Raw genomic sequence first — 16358 nt, 5'->3', positions numbered from 1 at the left:
TCTCTTCCTTTAGTTTAAATGTAAAACTTGTGATTTTTACATGCAACTTTAAAATTTAAATTAAAGCTGAGACTTTACATTGTGTATGTATAAGAAAAATTAAACTACTCAGATGTGCTGTGTGATTTTACTGCCTCATGGGAAACATGTGAGTATCTGTAGCTTAGCAAGAAAGAGCAGTTATTTTTAGCTGGTTGACAAAACTGCAGGCAGACCACAGCGTCACCATGTCCCTGAGTTTGTGGCTGATCTGTGGGCAAAAACTGAACAATAGCAGAAAATTGACAAGTAGCTTTCAAGTTTATAGAGAGCAGATATTCTTTAGAATTCATGTTTTATTACAAAACAAGATTAACTGCATTCTTTGTGTTCAACAATTACTCTCAGATTTGGTGTAGCAAGTATGAATGGCTTGTACTTCAGACTGGTAGCTTGCTTTTACCCTGCTGATGTCAAATGATAGGGAAGCCTTTTAAAATGCTGCATCCATCACAGGAGCCAAGATTTTATTTTGAAAGGAGCCTGTCTAGTTAATTTGGCTAAAATACTTTTTAAAAAATTGTGACTTTAGCTCAACCTCTGGATCCCTCTGAAGAGTTTCTTCCTGAAATAATTCATTAAATTGGTAAGATGTTTGTAATAAAACAACAAAATTCACAATCAGTAGAGTCAGATGCACTTGCACCAGATATGCATATATGGCTTTGTTTATGGCAGTGCAAGGAAGGCATTTATTGCATCCATCAATTTTAATTAGAGCTGTATATGGAAAATCAAAAACATTAAGTTAAAATCAGAACTAGCATGCAAGATACTGTAAGTGGATTTTGCAGCCTAAATAATTTTACAATTCACTCTTAAAAATTAGCATAATAATTGGTGCAAAAAACTACAGGGGACTTGGAGGCCCTCCTTCCATAACTGTAAGAGATCCTCCTTTTCTTTATGCACACTAAGAGCTATGATAAGAACAATTTGTAAAATAAATCATTTTTATCACCTAATCAATTGATAATTCTAGTTCCTCACACCTTGCCCAGATTTTTTCCATGCATTTATCAAAATGAAAAATATATCAGAGACCATCTCATCATCTTTATAGGGATTCATGTTACCTGTTCGTCTTTGCTAAATGTGTAGTGAATTCCATCAAAAAACCCCTACATTCCATCATTTAAAGTGTTTTTATATCAAAAGTCTTTTTAAAGAATATGGTGTGTAATTGGCAGGAATTTCTTTAAAACCCTATTTTGTGTGGGGGGGGGAGGCGGGGGAGGGGAGTTGTAATTCTTTCTATTGTAGTGTGCTAGCCAGTCTTCCTATAAAGTTTAAGATTTCTGGCTTATACAGTTTAAATCTGACCTGGAAATTTTTCAGGGTCTAATTGATGTTGCAATGTTACAAAACTTAATAAAGGGAATGTCACCCATTTGGAAAGAGTAACTAAAATTTAACATTTCTATTTTTGTACAGAACCTTCCAAGATTTATCACTTTTATCCAAACATTGGTTGGCCTTACCCATTTATGCTACTGAGCATTGTCATTTTACTAGTGCTCAGCACAAATTGAATTGGCTATTTGGAAAGATTAATGTGAATAAGTAGATGTAATGTATGGACCTAACCCTGCAATCCATATTCACATGAATAGGCCTTGCATATGTGACTAGTTCCCTTCCGTTCAACTAGACTTCTTGTGTGAGCAAGTGGCCTACAGAAAGAGTGGAATATTATTTATGGAAAGGGCATCCCAACTAATTTCCTTAAAATGTCCTGCAGATATTCTAGTAAGTATGTTAAAGAAAGAAAAAAAGAAAGCACAGGATGCTCTCTTTCAGCTCAGTGCTGGGTCCAGTGGTCTTGCAGTCTCAGAGAGCTCCCTGTCTATAAGCTTGGAAGAAGGTCGGAGGCCATCAGCCTGTATTAATGTGAAAGATACACAAGATTTCAGCTCCTCAGTATATAGATCTGCTTTTCTTCCCAGGCAAACAGGTTAGTGAAACGAATTATATGTGCAAGTATCCAGTTCTCACATTATGATTTTAAAGGTATCATTCTTAGATTAGGACAGGAGAGTTTTACTTTCAGCATCAGCATTCTTGTGCTCATTTGCTTTTGTCTTCCACTTCATAAATATAATTACTTTGATTTAAGGCCACCTCAATGCCCAGGTAATTTAGTATGCTGACAGGACTCAAATGTTGGAAACGTAAGTGACTGTTGAGGACTTCATTTGTAATATAATCCAGGGGATGACATCCTTCCCATGGAAGCCCAAACTACTGACTTAACAAAAACAGGATAAACAGTTAATATTGGAAAAAGGTTCATTCAGACCTGATGAGGTTTACACAGAAAGTAGGTTTCAAATTCTCTCTCATTTTCTCCTTCAAAATAGGAAAGTAATCCTCTCTTCAAGTGAAAAGAAGGTTGATTAGTTCTGCCTCCAGCTATAGCACTACCTAAGATTCAGTGTTTAACCTTTAAAAGTAAATCACCTGAGTGTTCCAGATTATATAGAACACACTAGGATTTATTTGACATTTGTAATGAAGCATTGTAATGATTTTTATCATTACTGTGTTAATGCAACCAAACTTGGGCCTCTGTTTTGCAAGTTACTTCCACAGAGAACTAACTTGAAGCATGTGAGTAGTTCCATTGAAGTCTTAACCACCTTGTTGAACTGTGACATTGGTTTGTAAGAACAAAAACAGAATGCTTATATTTTCATATGTTGGAGCTTTCCAAGAAAAAATGTTTAAATCACCATGGGGAAGGAGGAGTGTTTAAGAATGCAGATCTTGCCAAAGGAGATTAGGAGCGGCTGAATACACAAATATTGTATTTGGTTAATATAGCCTGTACATTAAATACAACTTAATCATGTGATAGATAATGTCATTTTCAGGAGAAGGGCAGTTTAGGTACATCTGCACTTACATAGATTTCAAGCCTTTTCTAGTGAAGCTAATTCAATGATTGCCATACTTTCTTCTGGTGAGGAAGTTTTTCTAAAGAGTCTTTGTAAGCTCCCATGTTAAGGTGTTTAAGGTATAAGCATACCACATGCAATCACTTTTTTTTAAATTATTGTTGTTTTACTGGGGATAAAAAGATGACAGTTAGTTAGGGCATACGCCTGTCAGGATGGAATAATGTCTTGGGATTTTTTTAATTAATAAAAATAAATACAATTGTTGACTTACTTCTTGTGAGCGTCATGGAAGAATGAGTCTTAAGCAGGCATCTGCCTGAGCACAGAGTAGTGGTTTGGCATAGAGAGTTTGGTACAAGAATATAAATTACACCATCTAAACACCATTTTCTCCTCCCACAAGTGGCTCTGAGCCTGCTTCTTTCTTTCCACTCTTCCTCAAACTAAAGACAATCAGCAATCTGGTTGTAAAGCATTTTTTAATAAATTTACAATATTGCTATTTTTATAGCAGTTTAGAGTGTTGCAGCAACAACTGGAAAAGCAAACATTTAAATTTCAATATTCCATTACGTTTATAACACCACTTGATAACCAGCAAAATAATATAAATAATATTACATGCAACAAAATGGTCAGTGTGAGTTTAGAAATGTTACTATTTTATCCCAGCATTATATGCTGCTATAAATTACCTAAAGGAGAGAAAATATCCCCATTATTTGCCTAGGATGATGAGTATTTTATCCTTCTTTCACCTAGAAACTTGTCACCATATTACTTGGAACTTTAAAATGCTCTTTTTCTGGTTAACGTATCTTCTTTCAACCTATTTCTGTTGAAAAAGCAAAATGAAAGGGAATTCATGGCTCACCAGAGAATTTGCATAGTGCTCAGGCTCTTTAAAACATTCAACCAAGCCAGAGAAAGATTGGGGATTTTTTTGTTTTGTTTTTTGGGTAAACGTCTGTTTTTGTTTTATTGTAATAATGAGAAAGCCTGCATGTTCAATTCCAATGCTGAAAGAGGCCATATTGTTCTCCTTAACATAGCAATGGTCTTAGTGTTTTTATGTTTCTTGAGTGTGCGTTCCAAATAGTCACCTGGAACTATTCAGCTTTCCAGAAGTCCCTAGATGACTCACTGCATCCTTTAACTGTTTGAGATTCTAACAAAACCAAACCATCCTCTGAAGTGATGTCAAAGGAATTTTTAAAGGTTCATCATGATCTGAAACTGCATCAGAGTTGGAAGCTTTAATAAAAATACCCACGCTATTGTGATGCTTGTCATGTAAATGGTAATTAATTAGTCCTCTAACATTGCTTAACTTTTTAAATGAACTGAGGGATTAATGCTGCAATCATTTTATAGTGGTATGAAGAAATGTGTGTGCACATATGAATTAAGGACAACTTGTGGCGGGAGATTGATAAAAAATTATAGGAATGAAGTTAGGTCCAGGGGATTCCTTTACTGGTATTTAGGCTCTGATATAAGCAAAATACTTAATCTGCTATCTCAAATTGTTGAAAACTGCAAGTGTCATGTGAATATAGTGTATCTGGATTCCATCATGTGTTAAGAAACAATGGTCATATTGTATCCTGCTGTTACAGTTTTTATACTGCTGTTATGGTTCTATCAGCACTTCCATTTTAAACTTTAAAGTTTATACTAGCAACAAAAATAATTATTTGGCATAGAAAAATGTATGTCTCAGAAGAGAAAGTGTTGTATTATAATGTATTGAATAGCTGATTTCAATAATATATTTAAGACATGATCTAAAAAGTTGAATCATGCTGTGATCAGAAAATGAGAATTTATTAATATGACATAAATATTAAGTATATTTAAATACACAATGTAGGTAGCCTCAAAAACCAGATATATCCTGTCACAGTTCTATCCTAATATCAGCCAAAAGAGATTCTCTTTTAGCTGAAGTGCTAGGGTCCTATGTCAAGATTTTCAAAGCCAACTGGGGGATTTAGCCACACAATTCTCATTGAAATTATTGGGAGTTATGTGGCTAGCCCCCCTACTTGTCTTTGAAGGTATCAAACATGGGCTTTTGAAGATGGCAGATCTAGTTCAATCTCCAATGCTACTGTGAAGTTCCATGAGTTAGAGTTCATATCACAGTGTCAACCATGAAGTCTTAGAAAGCCCCAATGCTTAAATATGAATTTAGAAGCCTAAATTTAGTCACCCATTTCTGAAAATCTTGACCCTCTTGCTGTGGGGACTGGGGAGAGAGAAATTGTTCTGAATGATGTGCTCTATATTTAGTTTGCATTCTCCCTAAAGTGGTCAGACTTTCTCTCACGTGTCCTGCCCAGATAGTAATGTTGGCAGCATTTGGACTTCTACTCTCCTGCTATGTACAACAGTTATAATAATAATATCATATAATGTTTTTCTTTTGAGAAGTTTGTGTGTAAATATTGTGCTTCAGAAATGTGCCAGATTGACAGCTCTCAGGAATTAACAGGGGCAGCATGGTTTGTATACTGTCCATACTGCCTTGCCAATATGCCTCAACCCTGACCTGTAGGATCCACATAAAGCAAGAGTATTGCTGAGTATCCATGCTGTTTCATTCCTTGACCTCTCTACTAAGAATGCCAATATTGTTTTCTTAACAGTATACATCGTATTATTTTGCTTTTACTTTCTTTTGTGTGGGTTTTGAAGGTTCCCTTTCTAACGAGTCTCAGTATTTGACTCTGTAGTATATTTATATTAGGGAACTGAGGCGAATAGACTGTGCGTGATGTGTTTTTCAGATCAGCCCATGAGGATTTTACTGTTTGATTCCCACTTATGTCGAGAGAAGTGGTTTAGCAAAATTCCCCCTATACCACTTTGAAAATGTGCCCCAACGTTTCATAAGTGGGTGCTGACCAGAATCTGTCTGTGTAGTCATATACAGCATACATAAAACCATCCTGTCATATATATAGTTCTGTTATAAGATAAGCCTTCTAATGCTAAAATTAAATAACATTGTACTAGACTGCCTAGAGAGTTTTGTTAGAGCTTTTTTGTTCTTTAAAATTATTTAAGATACAATTTGAGATTTAGGAAGAAAATAAAAAACAAATGGATAACAGATGCTGATCCAAAGCTTGGGGAAAAGAAAACAAGTATCTAAAAACAGGCAGTGGTAGTTTCCAGAGAGGGCTGTCAATAAGAAAAGGTTCCCTAGGGTCAGAGTCAGCACAGAGAAAGCCGGCACCAGGACAAGTGATCCCTGCCAGAGAATATGAGAACAATAAAACTACAAATTATAGAATGGCTGGTGGATGTCACATGAACAGAAAGAATGTACCCACATATATAATTCAGCCCACCTCCTTCAGAGGGAAGCTATTAGGATTAATTAATGTTTATGAAGTGTTTTGAGATCCTTGGCTGCAAAGATCTATAAAAGTTCAAATTAGCAGTAGTAGTATATTATTTTATTATTCAAGTGTGACAATGCAAAGAGATGTTTGTGCATTCCATGGCAGCAAAAAACACCCAATTCCATCTGCTAGTGGCTAGGAAATGGCTCCCTTTCCTATTGGACTCAGACCTGGACATAGTGATCCGGCCTCATTTTTACCCTCCAGGCTAGATTATTCCAACTCATTATATCTAGGAATGAAGCAATTGACCCTGAAAGAGCTCCAATGGGTACAAAACATAGTGCTGACCTGCTTAGCAAAACAGGTGGCCATGAGCATACCACCTTAGTACTCTGCTCGCCACCAAATAAGTAGTCTAATTTAAGATCTCTGTCCTGGCAGTCAGAGCCCTGTGTGGGGTTGGTCCTAGCCGTCAGGGAGATTGCCTCTCTCCCTATAAGCATGTCTTCCTATGACAGCTATAATCCAGTGGAATCATGAAAGTGTCAAATGATAGGGGAGGCCTGTGAGCAAAAAAGAATAGGGGTGGGACTACGCTATGGAATTCACTCCTGCAAGAGTTAATTACCACTAACCTCACTACCATCAGAAGTAAAATGCAAACTCTTTTCTTTGACTTGCCACATACACACTCTTAAGGTCTGTCTATATTGCAACTGGGGGTGCAAATGACAGCTCATGTAGATATACCCGACCTGCACTAGTTATACTTTTGTTAGGTCACTAAAAATAGCAGTGGGGATGCTGTGACACAGGCTTCAGCATGGACTGACCAAGCCTGACACCCCCTCACTCCCACCACATAGGTACTTGCTTGTGCACCCCGTGCTAAAGCCTGCACCACAGTTGCTCTCACTTCCATTTTTAGTGAACTAGCTAGAGTACAGTTAGATTGGGTAGGTCATCACCAGCTGCCATTCACACCCTTGGTTGCAATATAGACATAACCTTAAATACACAAAATAAATAAATGTAATTTTAAACACTGCTATAAAATTAGTATTACTAAATTCAAAAATGGTAAATTGATCTAAAAAACCCCATGAAACTATCCCTAAAATCATTAGATTTCAGAAAAGAGGGGTGAAAGAATGTCAGTATTTTTCAGAAAAGGAATTCTGCCTCATACTTAATTTTTTAGACTAACAAATCATGGTTAGGCCCTGCTCCTACAATATTTTATGTGCTTGCTTAATTTTCACCTGTGTAGAGTAATCTCATAGGATTTATTTAATATATGCCTAAATCTTTGCAGGATCAGGGCCTCAGTCAGCAGAGATTATTTTGGCAGGACTCTGAGGATTAGATTATTTGGGGATGACCAGGGAGTTTTCATGTTAATTTGGGAAAATTGATAGTTAGGCATTGTAATCAGTCTAAAATGGTTAAATTATGCCTGGTGACAAAGCAGATTATTTACTCCCCATACACTGTTACAATCTCAGAACTCGCTTACAAGATATTTTCAATTCTTTTAGTGGAGTTAGGGTATTTGCAAACAGTTGTTTTGTTGTATAATAATTGCATGTTTTATGTAGATATTTCAATACTGAGAGATTTAAGAATAAATTCATGGCAATGTGTTTGGTAAAAAGGATACATTTTTGCTATGAGGGAAAAATCTTGTCTCAAAGTAACTGTTTAAAATGTATGTGATTTGATCGTCTGAATTTTTGGGGGGAGATGGGGGGTTTTGGAGTTTTTTTAACTGAAAAGAGGGATAATCTGCAGTTCAGAACAAAAAGACTGGGGCGTCAGATATCTACTGACAATTCAGAATGCATCAATCTGATGAATAGATTCTAAAACATTTTGTAAGACTGGTGATTATCACTTAAAATTACTTGATACTTGAACTGGCAATCAGTTTTGTTGGTCTGTGTCTATAACAGCGGTATATGCCCAATCCTGCAAAATGCTGAGCATCCTTTACTCCTATTTTCTAATTTAAATTGAGGGCATTCAATACCTTGCAGAATCATGCACCTATTTATACTTTGTGGGCTAGATTTTATGTTAGACAGGAGCATAAATTACAGCTGACAATAATTCTGGGCGAAATTAGATGGGCCAGAATAGATTTTGAAGAACAAATAACTAAAAGTGTAAAATCAAACAACAAGAGATTCTCTGAGTATATGAGAAGCAGGAAGCCTGTCAAAGAATCAGTGAGTTAAAGGGAGAAATTAAGGAAACTATGAACATTGCTGAGAAGCTAAATGATTTATTTGCATCAGTCTTCACCGCTGAGAGTGTTGGGGAAATTCTTATCCTGGACTTGCTCTTGTCTGGCATAAAGATGAGGTGCTCATCAAACTTTGAGGCTTCAGAAGAAGAGATTCTGGAGCAAACTGATAGTTTAAAAAGCATGAAGTCACCAGGCCACATGATATGCAACAGTTCTCTAGGATCTTAAGCATCTGAGTTGCTAAGAAAAACATGCAATCTTTCATTAAACACAACCACTGTTCCAGAAGATTGGAGGGTTGTAAATGTTCTACATACATTTAAAATAGTTCTAAGGGTGATCCAGGGAATTAAAGACCACTAAACCTTACATCTGTACCTGGTAAATTTGTTGGAACTATGATTAAAAACAGGATAACAAACACCTAAAAGATCGTGAATATGAGAGGGTATAATCACCACAGTTTCTGCAGAGGTAAGTACTGTTTCACTAATTTCTTCTAGTTATTTGAATATGTCAATAAAGTAATGGTTAAAGGAGAACTGGTCCCTCATGTTTAAGAAAAATGAATTCAAACTGGAACAGGTGCAGAGAAGGTCTACTAGGATGATCCGCAGAATGGAAAAGCTGCCTTACGAGATGGGTTCTGAGTTATTACTAAGGTGGGTTCTGAGTTATTACAGAGAATTCTTTCTTGGGTGTCTGGCTGGTGAGTCTTGCCCACATGCTCAGGGTTTAACTGATCACCACATTTGGGGTCGGGAAGGATTTTTTCCCCAGGGCAGACTGGCAAGGCTCTGGGGGTTTTTCTCCTTCCTCTGTAGCATGGGGCATAGGTCACTTGCTGGTGGATTCTCTGTACCTTGGAGTCTTTAAACCATGATCTGAGGACTTCAATAACTCAGTCATAGGTTGGGGTCTATTACAGGAGTGTGTGGGTGAGGTTCTGTGGCCTGCATTGTGCAGGAGAACAGACTAGATGATCATATTGGTCTCTTCTGACCTTAAAGTCTATGAGTCTATGGTTGATATAGATATTTAGACTTCCAAATAGGCCTTTGACAAGGTCCTACACAAGAGGCTACTAAAAAAACTAAGAAGTCATGGAGTGAGAGTCAAAGTATTATCATGGATCAAACACTGGCTAGGAGATAGGAAACAAAGAGAAGAATTAAATGATTAATTTTCATTGTGGCAAAAGGTTAATAGCAAGGTGCCTTAAGGTTCTGTACTGGGTCCCTTGTTGTTTAATATATATGTATTAATGATCTGGAAAGGACAGTCAGTGAGAAGTAAGACAGCAAAATGTGCAGATGACACAAAGTTGTTAAGGTGAGTTAAGACTAGCAAGGATTGTGAAGAACTTCAAAGACAGCTAAACAACTAGGTGAATGGATAACACAATGGCAAATGAAATTCAGTGTTGATGAATGCAGAGTAATGCACATCAGAGGGGAAAATATTAATTATTCATACACCTTATAGGATTCTAAATTACTGCATCATGTCAAGAAAGGGATCTGGGCATCACTATAGACAGCACAATACAGACCTCTACTCAATGCACAATTGCAGTCAAATAAAGCTAACAAGATATTAAGATGCATTTGGAATGAGATGGTGAATAATATAAAACATATTATAACATCTTTATATAAATCAATGGTGTAGCCTCATCAGGAATGCTGTGTACAGTACTGGTCACTGTCATGGGGCATGCCACCCTGTAGCACCACATACTGATCATGTTGTTATCCCAGAACTTGATTAACTAAACTGCAGCCATTCTCTATATCCAGCCACTATTAGCGGAAAACTAAATACCACATGGCTAGGAATAATTGTTAGGGTTTTCATAGGCAAGGTCAAACAGCTGCATTTGTTTGTGTGAATCACAAATTGGATAGCGACCTTGGTTTTAAGTGCCCCTGACATATAAGTTTTATTGTTGTTATGACTAGAAATATTAGAAATGTTTTGTTGATAAGAGATAATGAGCAATGTGTTGAGGTTAGGAGAATTGGTGACCCAGTAGGGTTGTTATGAGTTATGTATTTTGTAAAAGTTAATTTTTTATAGTTAAGTAAAAATAAACACCTCGGAGCAATCCGAAGGAGCTTTTTTCGGGCAAGGAGCTGGCACCTAAACTCCCCATCAGCTGGATGGAAGGAGTGCCCCCGGAAGTCTGGCTGGTGATCACTCAAAACCATATCAGACTTTGGGTAGCTGGGTTTGGCGTGTTCTGAACCTACTGAGACCTAATAAAAGTAGTTTTAGGTGAAAGCACTCTGGTTTGTGTCAATCATTTATCATACAGAAGAGCTGTGTTCCCATTGATTTATTCCTAACACCATCTTTTTAAAAAGTTACCACTACTTTGAGTTCAAATAGCCCTGGGAAATAGTGTGTGGCACGGTTGGTATTCCTTGCCTCAGTTTCCTTCCCCAAGGTAGGTCTCCTTGGCTCTCCACACAACAGTCTGTGCTGGAGATGTAGCTTAGTCCTCTGGCCAAGTCACAAATAAAACTTAATGCCTTCCAGAGTAGCAAAAATCCAACTAAAAAATCCCAAATAACAAATAACAAAAAGGTCCTTCTTGCCCTTTGGGGGCTTCTCTTAAGTCCACCCTCTGGATCTTGGTCCCAGCCCCTTTCTGGGCCACTTGTCTGAATGTTTCTGGATCTGGAATAGAACACTCAGCCTCCAAGAATGGTTCTCCTGGGGTACCATGCTCAGCATCTTCAAGGCTCTGCTCCTTGCAGCCTTCTCTGTTCTGGTATAGAACACTGGGCTACCAGGCTGGTTTCTCTGAAGTACCCAGCCTCCTATAAACTTTGGCTCAGGACCTTCCACAGGAGCCTGCCTACTTCCTATGGCTCCATTCTAACTGATCTCATTCATCCCTTTTAATAAGGCTCATGTTTCCATTAACTATCACTGATCCTCCTTAGTCCCACCCTCTTAGGCTGTGAAGCAGCTAATTAATTATGACACAGATGTTGCTGGCCCCATCTCCCATTGAAGAGGCCATTCACTCAGCTCAAAAAGAACATTGCAGAATTAGAGAAGGTTCAGAGAAGAGCAATGAGAATGATCAGGTATATGGAAAAACTTTCCTATGACAACAGATTTAAAAGATTGTAATTCTTTAGGAAGAGACAAATAAGAGAGGACATTATAAAAGTAGATAAAATAATGAATGGTCCAGGGAAGGTAGATCAGGAACCTTCTGATCTCCCTGTCTCATAAAACAAGAACAAAGAGACAGTCAATGAAATCAAAAGATAGGAAATTCAAAACCAAGAAAAGGAAATATATTTTTACACAACGTATAAATAAACTGTGGAACTCATTGCCACAAAAAGTTGTTGAGGTCAAGAACCTAACAAAATTCAAAAAAGGATTGGACATTTATATGGTTATCAAGTATATCCAGTTATCATAATTAATTTTCAATTTTAGACTGATTATTAAGCCTCTTGCTTCAGGGTTTAAGTCAGTGTCTAACTATTAGAGATCAGGATGAGATCTAATGTGGGCAGTAGATTATCCTACATCTGTGTACCAATGAGGGTTGACACCTTCTTCTGAAGCATCTGGTACAGGCCACTGTCAGAGGCAGGATACTGGACTAGATGGACCTTGGGTTTGATTTAGTAAAATGACAGAGGATTTGGTCAGCTTAGAATTCCTTAGTTAGGAGAGAGCTTCCATAGCAACTCCTACAACACACTTCTTCTAGCCCTAGCATGGAGGGTGTGACCAAGGAAAGGGGAATGGCTGGAGCAACCCTGTGTTCTGGCAGTTACCTGGTGCCAGAATGGCTCCTTGCAGCCTTAGGCATCTGGGTATAACTTAGGCTGCTCTGCATTAAGTCAGGGAACTACGCAGGTGATGTAATGCTTCCTTTGCACTGCCTCTCTCTACCACAGACTCCTCAGCTGCACTGATCATATCTCCTCTGCAGATGAAGATTTCGCTCTACATCTTATTTTTACTGGGTTTTTTATCACACTCCTCACTTTTAATATAGTAGGAATACTTAACTTGTTTGGTGTCATAATGGCATTAACCAAATAGTAGTATTCTTTCATAGCACAAAGCTTTTGGTTGTCTCTGGTATACGTGGACAAAAAAAATAACTATACATTATCAACAGAAGTCTGGTAAAGTTACCTTATGCTATACACTTTATCCTTTGCTCTTTAAATCTCAGAACAACCTCATAAATTCTGTGAAAACTTTGTACATTAATTTTGGACTCTTATCCTGCAAGTGTGTGTGTGTGTTCATGTGTCTCTGTCTATCTATATAGGTACGTAAAGTAGGAGTTGCCATGCCAATTGATATCATTCGTTCATTCAGTCTGATATCCTGCCTCTAGCAGTGGCAACGGCCTGATGCTTCAGAGGAAGATTGGTGAGGGACCTATGTTTCGCCTCGTCAATTGTGCAATGATATAGTTTCGCCTCGTCAATTGTGCAATGATATATCATGGAGGTGGTAGAGAGAGTGTGTGTCTCTGCAGCACAAAGCATCAAAGCATTGTGAAGCTTCTGCTGTAAATAATATTGATAGTCATAAAACTATCTAATCCTTTTTTAAATATCTTTCTGAATTATATATATACATATGTCTCCCTGTCTGTCAATTTTATGGGTTTGAAAAAGGTGTGAGAAAGACCATGTGTTGGAGCCAATAATATAGAACTCCCAGGTAGAGCCTTTAGTGTGCTAGGAAAGCCACTCTTCATCATTTACATTTTTCCATACCTCACTCAGTTTATGATTATTTCAATTTAGTTGATTTCACATGCACTTTAACCATTTTAACAATTTAGTTGGCTTAATTTTTAACTGAGATTTGCATAGTCTCAACTGCCTGTTTTAATGCAACACAAAATGACATTGTTCAAGCTTTTACAAAGTTTGTTCACGCTAATCATTGCTGCTTTGTGAATAAATTTTATTAAAATTACATTTATTTGCCAATATTAATCTAATTTTGATGTGCAGATGAATGTATTATGTTTTCGATTTGTCTATTCCATTGCCTTAGCCTGAAAACAATTAAACGAAAGCATCAGGGAAAAGGTATATGGACAAAATCTTTAGTTTAGTTTCACATTTGTGCGAGATCTAAGGTTCCATCTGCATTTATGGTTGTGTGCAGAGTACAGTCACTGCATGCCCATCTAGCACAGATATAAATAGAAGTTTAGATGGTGAGACACTGCTTAGGTGAGTAGAGTAGAATGCTCTACATGCCTAAACCCCCAGGATATGCACCTACATAGCTCACTACATGCCCAAGCGGTGCCTCCCATGTCTACACTGCTGTTTTTAACAGTGTAGCATCTTGCTGCCTCCTGGCTATAAGACCCTTTCCCTGCTGCAGTGAAAGGCTCCAACAGGGGAGAGGCTGCAGGGAAGGCAGCTCCTTGCTACCGAAGCCTTTCCCTGCCGCCTTCCCTGCCAGAATCTTTCCCCACTGCCTCTCTGCTGCTGGAGCCTTTCACCGCTGCATGTAATTACACATGTAGTTCCTGTACTCCTGTACTCTGAATGCCTCTGTAAATGTAGACATAGCCAGAACTGATACTTGCCTCCATATGGGGTATTAATTGAGCTTACTACTTTATTTTATAAAGTGGATATGCTGTATGACTTTATTATGTTTGTTCATAGGCAGACCTTTTCTGTGCAGCTGTAGACAGTGTAATAACTTTATGCTTCTATTTTTTATTTTTTATTTGATACACTCTCACTTTGTAAAACCTTCACCAAACCTACTTAAATTGTGACCTTTTTGAGACAGGGACAGTCTTTTTGTACAGTTTGTACAGCACCCGGTAAAGTGAGGTCCATCACTAGGACTCCTAGGTATTATGGTAATACAAGTAATAAATAATACTCATCAAGCCACTTTCAAATCCCCCCGAAAAACTCTTTTATATTGTGAAATCTATGGAAGGTGAGGGAAAAGAAAGACAAGACGTGCATGGGGGTACACAAACAAGGTATGTAATTCTTTGTAGTAACATCTGTGTGCCTCACTTGTTATGCCATGTTGAACAGGGATTGTATGGGATTGTTTCTTTTTTATGTTTGTATAGCACCTGGTACAATGGAGCCTCAATCTTAACTGGGGGGGCCTTGGTAGTAATAGTAATATACTCCTGTTGAGTCATTGCTTAAGTGCTTTCCTAAACAGAGATGGGCTTAAGTACATGCTTGATTTTTTTCCTGAATCAGGCCCAAAATCAGGAGTAACTCTATTAACAATCCACTATCAATGGAGTTACACCAATGTAAAACCTATATAAGCGAGCTTGGAATGGAACATATAGAATATTTTATCGTACTTCATATTATAGTATTCTATATATTTTACAGTCTACTCCAGAGTTTTCTAATTATTATTATTATTTATCATTTTATGTGTATTACTGTAGTGCTTAGGAGCCCGAATCATAGTGTCCACAGCTATCCTGGAGAACCCAAAGAGAGGATGTAGCTGAGAAATACACCACTGTAATGTCCTAGTTAGACATGGCTAATGACAATGGGGTTAAATGGTGTTGTCGTCTGTAGTTGAAAATTATACCAATTTATGTGCTGACAGATCTGTTATTCTTGGATCTCAAGAGTCCTCTTTTAGGAGGGAATGGTGGGTATCATTCTAACTCTAATTCAGTAAGTCAGCAGCACAATGTTGTCTGTTTATATTGGAACATGTCCTGCAGCTGATATTTTGGCAGGCTGGCTCCTGTCACTGAGGAACGTTTACAGATTGCATAAGAGAGTCAGTTTAGAGTGAACACACTAAAACTTTTAGATCAGTCCAACTATTTTACCATGGAAGACATTGACTTTACTATTTGATACCTGCTTTAAACACAGCACAATCTAAATCATAAATCTATAAAAGCATGAAGACATAGGGGGGCGAACATAACACTTGATCATATTCAACAGCTGTACTGGATGTCTACCATTATTTATTGCATTGTAATATATTTCATAAATCTGAAATACACACACCTTTTGGCTACAAACTTAATTTATGTTTGAGATGAACAATCCATAAAACGCAAGATGCATTACAGACATAAATTGAGATTTACATAGTCTTCAACGTCTTATTTTAAATCACACAATAAATTAGCACAGTTTAAAGCCTATTCCTCAGCTTTAGTTATATTTATATTTTATTGCTGATAGACTTCTTGTATATGAAGTCGTGATTTAAATATAGAGCTGCATAGAACAATTCCCATTAAATGGGACCATCAGTATAGTTTGATAGTTTTAGAGACGATGGAGCCCTGAAAAAACCTTGGAAGAGTAGAGTTCATCATGCATGTCACTATAGAAAGTGATATTGAGTTGCACTTGAATTTTATTATATAATAACAATACTTCTACTGTAGCCTCCTTTTGAAAGGGAACCCAGACTGCTGCTTGTTTGCACCATAATTCTGTCATTTTGATTGTTGTATGATGGCTTTTTTTCCCTGCTGGATTTGCTTTTCCTCTTCAAAAGTAAACAATCTGATTTCCAGAAAATAGTGAAAACATTTTTACATTGAACTGAGGATCTAAACCTTGGGAATAGTTTCAAATGGTTGAATCTATTTGGGATAGATTGTTTGGCTCACACAAAGGACCTTATTAGGATCACTTTTTTACTAAGTTTCCCAAACTTCCTGTTTCATGAAAGAGTTTTTTTAGAACAAGGCTGTCCTAAAAAAGAGTTTCACACACAGCCTACCTACCACACACCCAAGTCAGGGATAAGGCCCCCATCATGCTT

At 37.4% G+C, this 16358-nt stretch overlaps 1 protein-coding gene across 2 annotated transcripts in view; it reads left to right on the top strand.

The window, feature by feature from the left end:
• KIF6 (kinesin family member 6) overlaps window positions 1-16358 on the top strand; it is a 272771-nt gene that overhangs the window by 144639 nt on the left and 111774 nt on the right. For both annotated transcript variants that reach the window (XM_067564771.1, XM_067564772.1), the window contains exon 13: window positions 1781-1993. In XM_067564771.1, the coding sequence (XP_067420872.1) occupies window positions 1781-1993 (213 nt within the window). The remainder of the gene's footprint in view (window positions 1-1780; window positions 1994-16358) is intronic.

The sequence above is a fragment of the Emydura macquarii genome, unplaced genomic scaffold (assembly GCF_026122565.2).
Source record: "Emydura macquarii macquarii isolate MOO-44397 ecotype Brisbane River unplaced genomic scaffold, CSIRO-AGI_Emac_v2 contig_2676, whole genome shotgun sequence".
Classification (NCBI taxonomy): Eukaryota; Metazoa; Chordata; order Testudines; family Chelidae; genus Emydura; species Emydura macquarii.
The sequence above is the reverse complement of the archived record's forward strand: the minus strand, read 5'-3'. Positions and strand labels throughout refer to the sequence as shown.